We start from the raw sequence: 16,806 nt of genomic DNA, 5'->3' as shown, positions 1-16,806 counted from the left end.
TGCATTAGGCACTTGAATATCTCAGTGTCAAGTATCATTAGAGATAGGCAATCAAAATGTTGCCTTTTCGCCATAGACTATTAGTACGCCCAATGGCAAAATTTGTTTCCAATGCTAAACATGGCATTATGGGCACATGGAAGCGTTTAAATACTAATTACCTCTGACCGTAAGGAGATGACAAGACAATTACTTAATTCAACATCACCTGGTGGATCAACCTCGATTTAGCGGCAAGCAGCGTCATAATTGATCCCTGCCAACATTTGAACTTTGTTGGTGGGGCTTTGCCGATTGACTCAGCCGTCAAGTCAAGCTTCGACTGCACATATATCAAGAGCAACGAGGAACACCGCCCGCTCGTCAGTTCAGGCTGCGAAGGTACTGCAAAGAAGCTTGAGCAGATCCAACAGCCCTGAGCTCGACTTCGTCATGGCCACCAAAGCCGACGATATTCTGCGGCGTCCGCTCTACGGTTTGTCATCACTCGTCAATGTCATCACCCCGCCATCTCCAATCCAAAAGCTGACGAGCTCCCAGTCTACGATCTGCCTGGTACAGTCTTGGAGAGCCTGACTCTCAAGGCGGATTCAGATAGCACACAGATCGCGGACGAAGAAATCACCCGTACACCAAACGAAAAGAGCCCCGATGCCTCCACAGAAAACCTCGTCGGATCGCAATCATGTTCCCTTTGCGCCTTGCAATTCACGTCGCTACAGGACCAGCGAAGCCACCTCAAGTCCGACTTCCACAACTACAATTTGAAGCAGAAGATGCGGAATCGAACACCAGTTTCGGAGGTCGAATTCGAAAAGTTGATAGGAGACCTTGAAGAGTCTCTTTCTGGGTCGGATTCAGAGGATTCGGACGAAGAAGAGGACGATGGGCAACAAGATTCCACTTTGACGGCGTTGCTCAAGAGACAGGCTAGACTGGCTGATAGACAAGGAGATGGCGATGGAGAGGAAACTCCCGAGGAATCAAGTAGTAGCAGACGAAACCGTGGCAAACCGCCCTTGATTTGGTTCAGCTCACCTGTCCTACCGGAGAACCACTACTTTGGACTTTACCGCGCCATTTTAACAGGGGAAGATCAAAGACATTCTGACCTCGTCAATGTTCTACGAAAGAAGCAAGTTGAGCCAATTTCAATACCGAAGCCAGCCAAAGATGGGACGCTACCGCCCATCGCATACAAGGGACCTCACATCTTTCTATGCATGATTGGAGGCGGGCATTTTGCCGCCATGATCGTTTCCCTCGCCCCAAGAGCCGCAAAAGGAAGTACCACTATGAATCGGGAGGCTACTGTACTGGCTCACAAGACGTTCCATCGATATACCACTCGAAGGAAGCAGGGTGGTTCACAATCTGCAAACGATAATGCCAAGGGGGCGGCTCACTCGGCTGGTTCCACGTTGCGACGATACAACGAACAGGCCCTGGTGGATGATGTGAGGGCACTACTGCGCGACTGGAAAGCGTTACTGGACACATCAGAGCTATTATTCATTCGAGCAACTGGCGTCACGAATCGAAGAACGCTCTTCGGGCCGTATGAGGGACAAGTCTTGCAGCACAACGATACCAGGCTGCGTGGATTTCCATTCAGCACAAGGCGTGCCACACAAAATGAACTCATGAGGTCCTTTATCGAGTTAACCCGGCTCAAGGTCAGGGAAATCGACCCAGCCAAGGAGGTAAAGGAGACGCAGCCACAGGCCGTCCCTAAATCTGCTAGCCCCAAACCATCTAAACCGAAGCTATCGGAGGAGGAAGAGACAGCTCTCCTACACACATCACAACTACAAGCCTTTATCCGACGATCAAAACTACCCGCCCTACTATCCTACCTCTCCAATAACAACCTCACAGCGGACTTTGAGTTCCGACCTACAGAGCAGAACTACCACGCTCCACGACCTCTTCACCTTGCAGCCTCGCAAAATTCAGCACCCCTTGTTCTCGGTCTTCTTACTCGCGGCGGCGCAGACCCGACCATCAAAAATGGCGAGTGCAAAACACCCTTCGAGCTAGCCGGCGACAGAAGCACTCGTGATGCATTCCGTGTGTCTCGTTCGGAACTAGGAGAAAGCAAGTGGCCCTGGGATGCGGCCAGAGTTCCAGCAGCAATGACAAAGGCCGAGGCTGATCGTAGAGAAGATCGTGAAAAGTCAGAAGCAGATAAGAAGGAAACTGAGAGGAGAAGGGCCGAAGAGGAGCGGCTACGAACCGAGGGACCTCAGGTAGTTGATAAAAAGCCCAAGGGAAATACTTTGGGCTCTAGTATGGCCAAGACGCCGCAGGAGAAAAGGGAGGAGGAGGCGAGGGGGTTGACGCCAGAAATGAGGATGAAGTTGGAGCGGGAGCGGAGGGCGAGGGCTGCGGAAGAGCGGCTTCGCAGGATGAAGGACTCGTAGACTTGGTCATTAGTAATAGAAGCCCAAATTATGGCATGGAGCAAGATTTGACAAGTTTTTGAGAGATTGTCGTGAAGGTATGGTGGTACAAGATGCTGCGTTTGGGGGTGGCTGTCTGCCGTATGCTCCAGGGTTGATACAAGTCGACGACTAAACAGCAGGACACTATCTGGACATATTCCAGTCAAGTATACTATCTCTCACATCACAATACTGTCATACTATACCTATTATCCGTCCACAAGATCTCGCCAACCTCACCCATCTCCCCAAACAGCAGAACTCACACCCAAACCTTCAACTCCTCTATTCCACCACAGACCCAAACCGCCATCTCTCACGCCCAACCGTGAATCACATTGAACTCTTTCAAAACACACCGTTTGTACAACAACTTCCACCACACCCACCAATAAGCACGCTCGCCACCCGTCCACGACAGCACACACCACCAACTCAGTCTGCCGTTTCAAACAACCAGAACATTCACCCCCAGCAGACAGTATCATGTACGCCATGAGAAGCGTCAGGCGCTGTTGAGCGGGTCAGATTCTCGGTCTACAGGCAGTCTGGTAGGTTCCTCCGTCTGAGGGCCGTAACAGTGATGAGGTGTTGGGAATGGATTCATGGGATAGAAATGGCTTTGAAAAGGGTATATGAATCCTGGGGGGCGCTGTGCTTGAACAGTTTGATTTGGAGTATCTCCTCAAGAGCCTTAGCAAAGTCTACTGTATTACAGCTTGAGAGGTTTGATACCATCTACTTAAGGAAAATGTCTATCTGTGGTGCTTGTGGTGACAACCACTGTGGTTCGGCACGTTGTTGTCGCTGTCTTGATGACGATAGGCTGTGCCGGCTGCTCACGGAAGCAGCGCTTATAAACGAGATTGAGCAGTCATTGCACAACGGTAAGCCGTTGCGTTTGAGCTTGCCATCGCGAAAAGTCTAACTGCTTTAGCTCCGTCTACTGTTTGCCGTCGGATCGCCGCCCGGCGAGGTACATTGCCAACCAGTTTGTCCAGCAAACGCCCTGGATGGGTAATCTTCAAGAGGAAGGCCACGGCAAGTACTCTATTGAATCCTGAATCCCGTCAAGATGCAAGCTAACTCTCCAAGGCGTCCGTCTAGCAATCCTACGATATCACGTCCCGGTAATAACTCATGCAAAGTCGAAATTGCAATACCTCACCCCCAGCAAAACGACCTGTCATGTGTCCTCAGGGCCAAATATAGGTATTTTGGCCCCCTGTGGGACGAGCGAGGCGGAGTGCAATATGGAATACTGGTACCTGCATGGGGCTCCCGGGCCACAGGGTCGTAGTAGGACCGGTTGCGATTTATCCGGAGGATTTTGGGGTTGCTCCGCTATGGGCAGGATTGCTATATTCATATATATAAGGATTTTGTGTGTATGGGGTAGGGGATAAATGAAAGACGCTTTTTTTGGACTTTTGTATGTGGTGATGTGGTTGAAAGTTGCCCGTGTTAATGTTGCTCCTGTAGTTGTTGCTTGTTGAGTTGAATCCCACTTGGGCAATTTAAACAGCACCCCTTGTCGTCATGTCGGAAATTTAGCGTGGTAAATGCGTCAGGAAGCCCTTACATGCTCATGTATGGCATAAGTTGCTAAATGGTACTTTTCGTAAGCCGCGTGTGCACGGAGTAGCAAACTAGTAGTGCATTCCGTGGCCGCATATTGAAGCAAGGTGGTCTGATTGCTCCATCTCGGCAACGCAGATCCAAGTCCGTGGGTTGGTCCAGTGCCTGCGCTCGTGCATGATTTAAAACAGCAACGTCTTATACTTGCGTGAGTGTGTATGAAGCCGTATGTCTGCGCAGATCATGGTTTTGCCTCTCGTTTTGGAAGCGTCCGAACCCATTCAATCACAACAGAACTCAACCAAACAACACATCATCAGAATGAGCAGAAGTATTCCAATACATTGCGACAGAATTCCCGGTTAGTACCCCGTGTCCATCAACCTGCCCCATTTTCACTAGCCGCCCAGAAACATAGTTGACCCGTAAATCTCACCAACTGCCGCATACCCGACACCAAAACCGACTTACACAAATCCAAGCTCTTATACGGGTATCTCGGCGCCTATAAATCCCCTAAACACTAGTAACTTGCCGTAATAAGAAATGCAACGTTTAAAATACAATTGTTTTAAACCACAAATCGTGGACTTGTGCTATTCCCGGCCTACATGAGTCCTATCAGATCGCGAAGTGGGCTTTCTAGTTGCCAACATAGGAAGCTGGCGTGCAAACACCCGACCATTCGTGGGGATTGATATGCCGATCACTAGCGACTGAATAGGCAACTAGACACCACTGTAGACTATGAAAACAATCCTCTTCGGCGCGCTTAGGACTTGATAGGAAGTTGGTGTATGATAGTTCAGGGGAATAAAGTCAAATGGGCTTGCAACAGCCAGTTAGGGCGAGGATTTCATATTCTCGCAGTTTACAACGCTGATAAATAGTCGCTACTATACGGATTTGGTGTCGAACGTCTGCATGGCAACGTTGTGTTCGGCAAGATCGGCTCAATGGTGTGAGATGATGATTTCTTGTGAGGGAATGCTATCGCGGCATAATTTCTATTTGAATTGCGAGTAGGTATAAATATCTTTGGGTACAATTTGTTGCTGAGTGTAATCGCATATATCATCGCAGACATATCTTACTCCGTTCATTCAGTGTGTATAAATTAAACACACTTTGAATATATTTAAAGCGACACCCGGGTTCTCTTAGCATCATGAAGACTGTATCTGCCCTCTTGTTCGCAGGACTCGCACAAGCTGCCCTGGAAGTCACCAGCAACGGTGTCACATACATCGTCACTCACACCAAGAACGGCGTTGAACTCCCCGTCGTGCCGGGGCCAAAGCTAGATTTTGGCAGCAGGAGCCGTCAGCGTATTGGCAAGAGAGCAACTTCAACCAACTGGTGTGGTGTGGCAAACACCAATTCACCTGGTGGAAACTGGACCAACATTGTTGGCGCATGGACGGTTCCTCAGATATCTCTTCGCCAGGGACAATCTCCTGGTGACCAGCCATCTATTGCACAGTGGGTTGGTATCGATGGCGACGGCTGTGGAACAGGTTTAATCCAAGGCGGTACTCTCTCGCAGGTATGGTTCGCCCTATTGTCATCCATGTCGTTAATGATCTGCGTCAAGCAGTACTAACTGTGTGAAAGCTCAACTCTGATGGAAGCAGCCAGTCTAACTATGCTTGGTTCGAGTTTGTTCCCAATCCTCTGTCCACATTCCAAATGACAGGTAAGAACATTCGTTCCGTATGAGTGGGAGGAGGAGAAGAGTGCTAAACAAGATATAGTCAACACTGGTGACTCCATCTCTGGAAATGTGACTGCTACCGGCAGCAATACCGGTTACATGTAGGCATCAACATCAAATTTGCTTGCCTGAAAACGAGCTGACGTCTAATATTATAGCACGGTTAATAATGAAAGCAACGGCGAATCAATGACAATGCAAATCACAGACGGACCTGGTACCCTCTGTGGCTACTCTGCAGAATGGATTTTCGAGGATTTGACCGGCGGCAATGGTCTTTTGCCATTTGCGGAGTTCCCCAGTAATCAGTTCACAGGGTGCATGGCCACCACTTCCACTGGGCAGAGCGGTGACGCCGATGGAGCGACATCGATTGACCTTGTTGCAAATGGTCAGACTCAGTGTTCTGGATCCGGTCAAGGTACCACGGTTCAGATACAAAGTACTGCATGAGTTGGTGAACTCGACGAAATTGTTTTGCAGATCATATGCTAAGCCTTGGCTCACTTGTGACCTGATCCTTGAATAAACTCCGTTTTGTTAATTTATTGTACTCTCAACTGCCGCATCGGGTTTGTCTCACTGCCAAGTTAATGATAATGACGAGTGCTTTGATTCTCAACAGCCTACCCCCGTGTTGCTAAGAGCACCGCATTTTCCAGGAAACATGTGCATTATGTAGATTGATTGTGACCAATAAACCATGAGTTCCAAATCCGTCTGGTTCTAGATATGTCGAATGAAGAAAGGCATGTCTTGTCTGCAAGGTTTCTCTGGACTGAGCGTTGACGCAATAACTTGGGGGCGACGGGTTCAAATGACCAACCGGCCACCAGAAACACTCGGTTCTTACCGGCATTCGTACTGCTCGCCTGAGTAAGAAGTGCTGTTGTCATGAATCTACGCCACGGATAATTCACATGTGGTACCGTGATAAGCGACGCCGGGCTAGGTTATTTCTCGTCCAGTCGGTAGATGGTCGATATCGTAGTAGTATTTGGTAGATTGCATGGTAATAATCTGCCGCAATATCTCCTTAGCCAAGACAACAAGGGCCATTTGATCGACGGCGCCATTACTTGATGCAAGCCCAGGGACCGTTCATCTGTCATGCATGAGCAAATTTAGCTCGCTACGGAAGCAAGAGGAAGAGACGAGGGAAATAAAAACCATCAGACCATATTGCTTTCCTTGCTTCTGTGCTTAGCATAATAGCATCGCCACCCCCGTGTCTGCTGGTGGACGGATCGGGAGCATTTAGACATTCGTATCCTGAAACCAGGAACACGCACCTGGGGTGGACACTTTGCTCCGCCTCGGTGCTTGAAGTCTGGTTGCTTGACAGCCATCAGATGGCGCTGCAAGCTGTTAATAATAAACCGGGCCATTGATCTCCTGCAAGTGAATCTGGATGCACCAGACCAGACCAGACCTCCAGTAAAATTATCGTGTGGGCCCCAGGGGCTGCGGAAGGCGATAGGCTTTTGTTTGGGGTTGACCGTTCTGACCACGCCACGCCTTGAATCCCGATTCAGTAGCAAGCCATTGCAAAACTGCATTTGAGAGAAACGACTTCCGTCATTGGTTGAAAGAAGAACTTTGGCTCTTGCTTTTGCATGTAATGCGCAATTTCCGGCGGCGCTCGTGGTCTGCACTCAAACTCCTGAAGGCTGGTCTCGACCACATTTTCATGCCCTGCAACATCAGTATATCTGGAGAATAAAACCAGCAACACTGGCCAACAAAGTGCTATGAAGCATATGCTTCGGAACAGAAAGCCATACAGGACGAAATGCGAAGAAAAACCTAACTTCTTTTTGGACGAGCCAGACATGACTGATGTTCACCGGAACTTCAAACATGAGCTAGCCTTACAACTGAGGACCCTTGTCGTTTCCCTTTCGGGCTCGAAGTCCAACACCCCTGGCATTTATTGGTGGACAACACCGGAATCGAAGAGCGGAGGCTGGGAGAATGTGGATTCCGGTTTCTACAAGTATTTACCTTGAAGATGGGATCCGATTCTCATGCCCATACCTCTGGCGTATGGAGATTCGCCTCTCCTGGTAGCCACGCAGCTTATTGGACCACGAATGTAGCTACTGCTGGAATCGCAGCAAACTTGTAACTGATTCGATGCAGAAATCTTGCGGATGATGTGGCATCCTGGCCACATACAGTTACCAAGTTATCAACGTTCCAACCAACACAGCTCCTGGCGACCCAGCTAACCAACCAAATGCCGCCTGTTCGAACAAATGGCACCACTGGACCATCCCACGGTTCAAGACACGGACGTAAGAAGAGCCTGGACTGCGTTTCAAGGTTTGTTGTTGAAAAAGAATGCTGAACATAGACCTTCTCTCACTGAAAAGTCAACGGCAACGTGGCGGATGTTACCACGCGAACACATAAATAATTGCGCTTAGAATACTCCGTACTGCACCTTTGTTCGTTGATGTGCGGATACTTTGGAGGGCTTGCTGGCGGCAAGCGTGTGAGCCCACAAAAGTGTTGTCTGTGCATTGCCAGGAAGATGAGTCGTGGCTGGGGACTGGAAGAATGACATCGATGACCACTTTGATAAGAAGCTTCAGACCAGGACAATAGAGCGCACAGCCATTTTAAGTCGCATTGTTGCATACATGCGCTGGAATACTGAGGCATCTCAATGTGAGCATTCGAGGAGGAAACTAGGACAGCTCTTTGGGAATAAGCTTGAACCATGGCTGTCATCAACCCATAGACATACCGAGTGTGAGCAAAGAGTGACCGGGATAAAACTCTAGCTTTAGGTTGAGACAAATCCCCGGCATGGCTGGCAGCCATGAATGACGATGTGACATACGAAACCGTCAATAAGCCCAGCTGCCACTCAGATGGGAGGGCCAAGTGCTGTCCCTTCTGTCCAAGGACGCTCCACCGGAATGATTCCCCTGCCTCTTTGATGGCTCTTCTCAGTGGCAGCCTGTTGCCGCAACGAGACAACGCTTCAAGGCTCCAGAGTACAGAGTACTATCGGTGTGCGTATCGGTGTGCGAATGATCTGAGACAGACTCAGGCACTGGTGAAGCCGCCTTTCTTGCAAGCCATCGGCTTGTGAGACACCTATCAGGGCTAAGAAACAGAGGATCGGTCTGCGCTAGACTTTGCTGTCGATTAATAATTGTTGAACTGACGGGCCAGATATAGGTAAGACATGCCTTGGCGCCGTTGGGCTGCAAAGGTGGGCACAAGATGGGCATGAGGCTAAGATCAATTTGAAGATATTCATGTTCACCGTCTACCTAGGTAGGCAAGCCAAGAGCTGAAATGAAATGCACGGAAGCGCTTGGAAAGTCGGGAGAATAACCGGATCATCAGAACATGACCAAAAGGGCAATTCGGATGGTACTTCCTTCCCGCCAGAGATGCCCACTTCCAAGGAGAGTTTAGCGGCCACCTGAAGATGAGGCTCCAAGGCAGGTGTGGTGATTGGTCCATGCTGCTTCTTGCCTGGGTTCCTGCAGTAGTCCCCGGAAGAATGCCCCTCCTTTCACCAGACTTGACTTGCTCCAAGCGCCGTTCATTCGTCCTCAGTCAACAGCCCTGTTTGAGGTTGACCCCGTGCATGCCACTTGTTTGGCCATGTTTTTTTCATGACCATCCTTGGCCTGACACACTTCGGTCGAATGTCTCTTTGATCAGCATCATCGGCGTCTGCACAGCCAACGACAGGGCTGGAAAACAAGAAAAGAAAGTTGGCGATAACCTTAGGCATTTGGTCTCATCATTTCCCACCAGAAACGTTCACATTCGACCTGTCAAGGCGTCAAACAGGGAAAGCTATCAGGGTACCAGCTGGACAACGAACCAAACAAAGAACATGCTCATTGACCCATCGACGGCTCATATCGAATGATTCAATTGGTGTCTGCGTACCTAGGAAATACGCGGCCGTGATGGCCTGTGTAATTTCCTCAGAATCGGCTGATCGCGGCATCTCTTGTAATTGATGCGCTTCTGGTCAGCTGTTGCCGGACATGATGTTTTGCCGATTGGCAACCGTTGGATTCTTCTTTAATGAGCCGCCGCGGTGGTGACTGTGAACAACAGAGACACCGGAAGCTATCGACTCTGGTGTCTCAGGCGACTGGATCGACCGGGGCCGCTCCAAATAACCAGTAGCCCATTTGAGGGCGTTTACCGATGGTGCTTCTCATTCAGCCCTCTGCCAAATTTAGCCACCTCTTTTTGGACCGTCGACCACTACGGCTTGACAATGCGCGGCTGTTTGGGCCTCTTCCAGAGTATCAATGAATTGGACCCATTGTCTGCGTTCAATGACAACAAAGCTTTCAGCGGCAAAGTCTTTGTTATTACTGTTGTGCCCTAGGGCGACTAGCATGGGAGGAAAGCGAGGCAAAACCCTTCGTAGCCGGTGACGTTTCATCTGCAAGCGATCCGAAGAGAATGCAACGCAAATTTTTTTTGTCAAAACATGATGATGCTGGGGGCCATCAGAGAAATGTCAGCGGCTCCGGCAAATGGCTGTCTGCAGCCCCCGACAACTCCAACACACGAGGCAACAGGAACACCACAACAGAGGCCCAGAGACAGTTCTACTTTTCCCAAGTCCCATGGCCACGTCCGGAGCTACCCCTGGTTTCAAGGCCAGATGGATGCCCCTGCGCCTAAAGCTCAGACCTCTCAACCGCAGCCAAGACGACAGGGATTCCAGATTGCATCCATGCGCCGCCGTTCACTCCACCACCGTTTTTACAGGCCAACAGACTCCACTTGAGAGCGACGTTCAACTGCGCTCGAGTCCAGAAATGGAGTCACAATGGCCTCTGCTGCTCCGCCGCAAGCTTAGGGATGAAGGGTATGCCTGCTCATATTCAAATCCATTATGTGAGGGCTCTTCGGCAAAGCCATTGGCGCGTGGGTAGAGATCCAGAATCTCACACCATGGCGTGCCTACCAGCGGCAAAAGGCAAAGGCTGAGGGATCAAGGAGGTGTCCATGTAAGTCCAATGCCTCATCAGTTCAAGGTGGCTAGTTTTTAACTTCGAGTATATAGATGCCACAACCTCCCGACGTTTGAGAACTGCTTTTGTCTTGTCTCTCATCATCAATCTTTACCTTCTTCGTCCTTTGTTTCTCTTTTCATTTCCTTTCTGGGACAAATCCGTCCATCTCATCAGTCAAAGTCATTCGTTTCCTTTGACTCTGCTTCACATAATATATCACAACTGGATTTTGGTATTCATCAACTTTTTTCCTATATAACATTGAGCAACACTCGCTACACTTCGAAACATACCTCATAATCTCAACGAGATGAAGTCCTCTGTTTCTCTTTTGGTCGCCGCTGCCGGTGTCCAGCAGGCTTCCGCTACTTTCGGCCTCGGTGCCTCCTTCGACTTCGGTCTGGGTTGGACTGGCGCCAAGACCTTCCCATGCCCTGACAACACCGTGAACAAGTGTACGCCAAAGCAGAACCGCGACTGGGACTGGAGTGATGTTACTGTCGGTTCCCTCACCTCTTATGCGGGCTTCACCTTTGGCGGTGGCTGGTCCTGCGAGAACAACAATGGCAAGCGTGGTGAGCTCCAGGGCCGCACTTTTGGCCCCGGAAAGGTCATCTCCGGTTCTTGCAACGAGGATGACGATGTTGGCTTGTCCATCGGCGTTGGCGTCGATGCCGGCGTCGATGCATTCTCCATTGGCAGCTTCGATATGTCCACCGAGTTCGATGCTCGTCTTGAATTCCACTACGACATGCCCGACGGCAGCGTGTGCAAGCAGACTTCGAACTGCAAGCAGGGTGGTTCAACCATTGTGAACAAGCAGTGCGGTGGTGCCAAGAAGGTCCGCGTCATTTACCCCAAGCAGATTGTCAAGAAGGGCTTCACATTCAAGAAGAAGTGCAAGGTGTCCTGCCACAAGATCAAGTGGCACTGCGGCAAGCCGACCCAGAAGCCAACCACTCGCTACACCGTTCCAGGAACCACCTCTACGAAGGTGATCAAGACTACCACCACCCAGCCCGGGCAGCAGACCACTCCTGCTACCACTCTTCAGACCACAACACGGCCTGGACAGGATACCACTACTACTCAACCCGGCCAGGACACTACCACCACCAAGCCAGGTCAGGATACCACTACTACCAAGCCTGGTGAGCAGACCACTCCTGGACAGCAAACCACTCCCGGACAGCAGACTACTCCCGCAACTACTCCTGCTACCACTTTTGTCACCACCTATGACTCTACATCAACTGTCTTCACAACTTCCACCAAGACCATCACTAGCTGTGGACCTACGGTGACCGAGTGCCCTGGAAAGAATGGAACTCACATTGTTACTGTCACCGTACCTGTGAGCACCACCATCTGCCCCGTCACGGAGACTCGCACCCGCAACGAGGGAAGTTCTACCACTGTTGTCCTTCCTCCTCAGTCTCAGACCACCAAGGAGCAGCCTACCGGCGAGAAGCCCACGACTCCTGCCAGCCAGCCCCCCAAGCCTACTCAGACTCCTCCTTGCCCTCCCGTTCTTCCTTCGTGCCTCAACACCTTCTTGGAGTTCAAGTCTGACTGCAAGGACAACACGAACCCCAAGTGCATCTGCCCTGGTGAAGAGTTCGTCAAGGACATTTTCAACTGCATTTACGCTCACGAGAAGGGCAACGCTGCCTATGAGGCTATCGCCTTCTACCAGGGTATTTGCGGAGCTTACATCCCCCAGAACCCTGTTATTGCTACCGGTCCTGCCACCATCACTCAGATCATCACCGTCACTGGCACTCCTATGATCACTCAGGTTCCTTACACTACCATCAATGTTGCTACAACCATCACCAAGGACAGCAGCACTGAGACTGTTTCGACCCAAGTGACCATTCCCAACATCGCCTTGCCCACTCCTACCGGTGAATCGCCCAACGAGCCTGCCCCTACTACCCCTGTGGCTGGCAACCCTACTCCCACTGTCATTGGCACGGGCGGTGTGGTTCCTACCCAGCCCACCGGCTCTGTTCCTGTCGTTGCCGGCTCCGGTCGTGTTGGCGCTGGTCTTGGCATGGTTTTGGCCGCCGTCGCTTTCGTTGTTGCCTTTTAAGCAGAGGCACTTTGATGGACCGAACTGCCTTGAGTTGGGCATCGGCGAGATCGTGATATCCATACACGGAGGGCTTTTTGTATTTCTTATTTAGAGGTTATATCAGATGCATGTACGCTACAATTGGGCGACAGTTGGACACGGTAAAGAAAATCACTGAAGAAGTTGGGGGGCATCACTCAAGCTTATTGTCATTCTATACGATCCTTACGATATTGCATGTGGATAATACGGGAAGCTTCAGGATTCGGGGCGGTACATTTGTCTGAGCCGGATCTTGGGTGACCCTGGCACATGTAGATAGAACCAGTTATTGCACATACAGGGCTGGCATTCTGTAATGTTAATGTTGAAATTTGAGCATACTCTTTTCTCATGATTCGCAACGTGACGAGTGATACCTCTTGGGTATATATCTGCAACATGGTCCCAAACAATAGCTTCGATGCGAAGTCGCATGGTGTAGCATCGGGGCCCTTCCTCTCATTCTTTCCATTGCATCGCAGAACCTGACTCTGAAACGCGGTCATCTTGCGTGGAGACAGGTGGAATGGTATTAGCAGTAGATATTTGAGGGGTTTGCTGACTCGCTAGGCTTGCTACGAGACTAGTGGGATGCAGTAGATGAGACAAACTCAATATTTAGATTCATAAATGCACCAGACTTTGCTTTCATAATTTAAACAAATTTCGTCTAAATGACAATACATTACAGCTTAGCACCCAATTCCTTCCTCCTCGCCTTCTCCTTATCTTTCAGCAACCGCCTTAATATCTTACCACTCGCACTCTTCGGAATGACATCGATGAATTCTACACCACCCTTGAGCCACTTATGTCGTGCCTTGTGATCCTCCACGTGCTTGCAGATAGCTTGTGTGATTTCCTCGTCCGAACGACCCTCTGACTCACGAGCCTTGACGACATAAGCTTTGGGGACTTCGCCGGCTCGCGGGTCCGGGATGGGTATGACGGTGCAGTCGGATACGAAGGGGTGTGAGAGGAGGTGGGCTTCTAGTTCTGCGGGGGCGACTTGGTGACCCTGTTGGAATGTTTAGCATAGGGTGTGTTTCTTGGTAGTTGGGGAGCATGTACCTTTACTTTGATGAGTTCCTTGATACGGTCGGTAATGACAAAGTGCTCTGTTCCTTGGGCGGATTTTCTAACGAGTACTTCGTCTCCTGTCTTGAGCCAGCGACCATCCTCGTGGTGAACGAATGTCTCGGCATTGGCTTTCTCATTGTGAAGGTAGCCGAGGACTACGGATGGCGACTGGACTAGTAGTTCGCCTCTTGTTTCGTGGGCAGTCACCTCGTTGCCTTCTGAATCGATGATTTTGCCTCTTGACCCGGGCATGAGACAGCCAGACGAGCCGACTAGTCTGTCTACTTCGCTGGTTGAAACTACCACCGGCGAAGCTTCAGTCATGCCTAACAAATTGTCAGCTTTCTAGATCGGGTAATTTGCAGTGGCAAATAAATGTGGTCCTACCGTAGCCTTGTCCAATATGCCAAGTAGGATACAACTTCAAAATGCCCTCGATGACCTCTGTGCCCAGCGGCGCCGCACCGCAATACACAAACCGTACACTGCTCAAGTCGTATTTTGACACCGCCTCTCTATTCATAATGATGTGGATCAACATCGGTGGCACTACGCTCAGCTGCTCGATTTTGAAGCGCTGAATGGCATTTAAAAAGGTCGCTGGCTCGAACTTGGGCAGCACGACTACCTGATCGCCGCGGTAGTGGCCGAGGAGTGCGACTAATGTGAGGCCGTAGATGTGGCTGAATGGTAGGACGCCGACATTCGTTTGGGTCTTGACGCCGAGTTGTTTGCGGGCGACTGTGTCAATAGTTGCGACTTGGAGAATGTTTGCTATGACATTGAGATGGGAGACCATGACGGCTTTCTACGTCAAGTTAGCCAGTATAGGCCAAAGACTAGCTCGAAGGTGAGAAATAACGTACCGGTAATCCTGAAGTACCGCTTGAATAACACAAAAAGGCAGTCTGCCTCGCCCCTTGTCCCTTGATCCATTTCAACGGCGCCAATGGAGGCAAATCCGCCCCTTCGGCAACTAAATCATCGACAGTCTTGAACCTCGAGTCCGAAGAAACCTTGGGAACAGCAAGGAGAAACACGCGCTCTCTCGGAATGCCGACCGCATCAGCCGCCTTCAACGCATTATCCAGCAGAGGCACACATGTAAATAAAGCCTGGGCACCCGACGACCGAAGCTGGTGCTCCAATTCCTGGTGGGAGTAAGCCGCGCTAGCTGGTGTAACAATACCCGAGAGACGGTGAATCGAGTGCGCAAAGGGAATGTAGTCAATCTGCGGTCAGCCCAACAAAAATGGCATCACGTATCAGCATTTGGGCAACGATTACGTGAGCAGTGGGTGAAGCACAAACCGTGTTCAGAGAGTACAGACAAACGACTCGATCCCACTCAGTACCCTCTTGTGGATTGAAGCCTAACCGCTTCGCAATGCCTCGTGCCAGGTAGTCTGTCCGCTGTGCGACCTCGGCCACCGACCTGGTCAATCCGGTGATGCCACATGTGTATGGATTCCGGGAGGCGGCGACAGGATACCGTCCGTAGTGGGGGTTGTTGATGAATTCTTCGAGGGTGATTGAGTCGGGAAGTTCTGTAGCAGTCGGCGATGATATTAGCGTCAGTTATCAAGTCTATTTGCTTTGTGCTTTTGCCGCTGTTGGTGACAGATGACAGCTCGGCAAGTTGTGGTTGCACACGAACCTGGGAGGGGTGGTGAAGACGGCGGTGGCAGAAACACCATGTTGGCGACGTGGTACGAACAATTTCAGGCAGGAATATCATAAATTGAAAGGTTGACACCGCTGAATTGTGTTGGGCAGAGAAAAATGAAGAGCGAGAAGAGTGAAAGGCAAGTTGTCGCAATGGGTCAATGTTTTAAGACCCATGACATGACGTCTAGGCGATGGAGCGGTGTTATCCTCGGAACATTGAAGGGGCAGTCACAGTCAGTCAGCTGTGGGAATTTTACCGACATCATTGCCGGGCGTTGAGCTCCCCATGGCTCGGGTCTAAACTGTCCAGTAGCACCGAACTAACACGGCTATCATCTAGCTGAGATTAGAGCTCTTTATTTGATGGTGCTCCTTGCAAAATTGATGACGTGCCCGTTGGACCCTGGTTAGTAGCAGATCTAGTGCTTCTTCTCCACCTCCGCGTTTTTGGCTGTCCCAAGCGCTCTCCTCCACCGGATGTGCGGTCGCCAGGAACAGAAGTTGATGCATGTCATTTGACGTCTGAGCACTGGGAAAGCCTGTCTTCCACCGGAGGAAGAACTGCATCGTAAATTCCTCTACGGAGTAGCGGAGGCAGGAACCCGGCAATTAAGGCTATCTGGCACCCAGATTCATGGGCATGCGGCTCGGGAATTTTAATTTTCGTCGATCCAGAGCACGCGGAGATAGAGGTCAGCCGTGATTGACTGTAACCTCGGCTGTAGCCGCCTTCATATCGGATGACGGCAGTCAACTGCGGTTATTATCCTGGCTCGACATCAATCCGTGTGTAATGACATATTCCATGTCACTATCCCGGACACGGACAATATTACTTGCCATCTATCGCCTGCATCCAGGTATGGGGTATCTTATACTGTATTATGCCTGCTATCATCTATATAAAGTGTATGTAATCTAAAAATGTACCATAACAGAGAAAGAACCAAAGAGCGCTGTGTGCATTATAAAACATTATATACCATGACCAAAGCCCCCAACACTGCCAGCACACCACTCACGCTGTTGGCTCTTACTCCTGCACTATCACCATCGCCGCCCGATCCACCACCTGTAGCTGCCGCTTGGATTGTCCGTGTCGTCACCACGCCGGTCTGGCAGGAAGGATCGATTGCTGGGCATGATGTGATGGTATACACCGTCGTGTAGGCCTTGGTAGGAGCACTGCCC

General features: G+C 50.4%; 6 protein-coding genes across 6 annotated transcripts; 4 read left to right on the top strand and 2 right to left on the bottom strand.

Moving 5' to 3' along the window:
* Window positions 1-432: 432 nt before the first annotated feature.
* Window positions 433-2,423, top strand: VFPPC_04868 (C2H2 finger and ankyrin domain-containing protein; the record flags this gene model as incomplete). Its single annotated transcript, XM_018284141.1, has 2 exons — window positions 433-475; window positions 541-2,423. 2 exons carry the CDS (start codon window positions 433-435, stop codon window positions 2,421-2,423), a joined length of 1,926 nt encoding a protein of 641 aa, XP_018145507.1.
* A 257-nt stretch (window positions 2,424-2,680) lies between these two features.
* Window positions 2,681-2,941, bottom strand: VFPPC_15860 (hypothetical protein; the record flags this gene model as incomplete). Its single annotated transcript, XM_018293613.1, has 1 exon — window positions 2,681-2,941. The coding sequence occupies one exon, from the start codon at window positions 2,939-2,941 to the stop codon at window positions 2,681-2,683; it is 261 nt and encodes an 86-aa protein (XP_018145506.1).
* An 86-nt stretch (window positions 2,942-3,027) lies between these two features.
* VFPPC_15859 (hypothetical protein) lies at window positions 3,028-3,530 on the top strand (the record flags this gene model as incomplete). Its single annotated transcript, XM_018293612.1, has 2 exons — window positions 3,028-3,294; window positions 3,351-3,530. The coding sequence occupies 2 exons, from the start codon at window positions 3,028-3,030 to the stop codon at window positions 3,528-3,530; spliced, it is 447 nt and encodes a 148-aa protein (XP_018145505.1).
* A 1,660-nt stretch (window positions 3,531-5,190) lies between these two features.
* Window positions 5,191-6,189, top strand: VFPPC_15858 (acid proteinase A; the record flags this gene model as incomplete). Its single annotated transcript, XM_018293611.1, has 4 exons — window positions 5,191-5,568; window positions 5,637-5,718; window positions 5,777-5,837; window positions 5,895-6,189. 4 exons carry the CDS (start codon window positions 5,191-5,193, stop codon window positions 6,187-6,189), a joined length of 816 nt encoding a protein of 271 aa, XP_018145504.1.
* Window positions 6,190-11,058: 4,869 nt separating this feature from the next.
* Window positions 11,059-12,843, top strand: VFPPC_04865 (insect cuticle binding adhesin, Mad1; the record flags this gene model as incomplete). The annotated part of the gene is made up of 1 exon (XM_018284139.2): window positions 11,059-12,843. The coding sequence occupies one exon, from the start codon at window positions 11,059-11,061 to the stop codon at window positions 12,841-12,843; it is 1,785 nt and encodes a 594-aa protein (XP_018145502.2).
* Window positions 12,844-13,552: 709 nt separating this feature from the next.
* Window positions 13,553-15,644, bottom strand: VFPPC_04864 (phenylacetyl-CoA ligase; the record flags this gene model as incomplete). Its single annotated transcript, XM_022428421.1, has 6 exons — window positions 13,553-13,885; window positions 13,939-14,273; window positions 14,335-14,755; window positions 14,814-15,179; window positions 15,259-15,494; window positions 15,605-15,644. 6 exons carry the CDS (start codon window positions 15,642-15,644, stop codon window positions 13,553-13,555), a joined length of 1,731 nt encoding a protein of 576 aa, XP_022284494.1.
* Window positions 15,645-16,806: the final 1,162 nt, after the last annotated feature.

The sequence above is a fragment of the Pochonia chlamydosporia genome, chromosome 3 (assembly GCF_001653235.2).
Source record: "Pochonia chlamydosporia 170 chromosome 3, whole genome shotgun sequence".
Classification (NCBI taxonomy): Eukaryota; Fungi; Ascomycota; class Sordariomycetes; order Hypocreales; family Clavicipitaceae; genus Pochonia; species Pochonia chlamydosporia.
The sequence above is the reverse complement of the archived record's forward strand: the minus strand, read 5'-3'. Positions and strand labels throughout refer to the sequence as shown.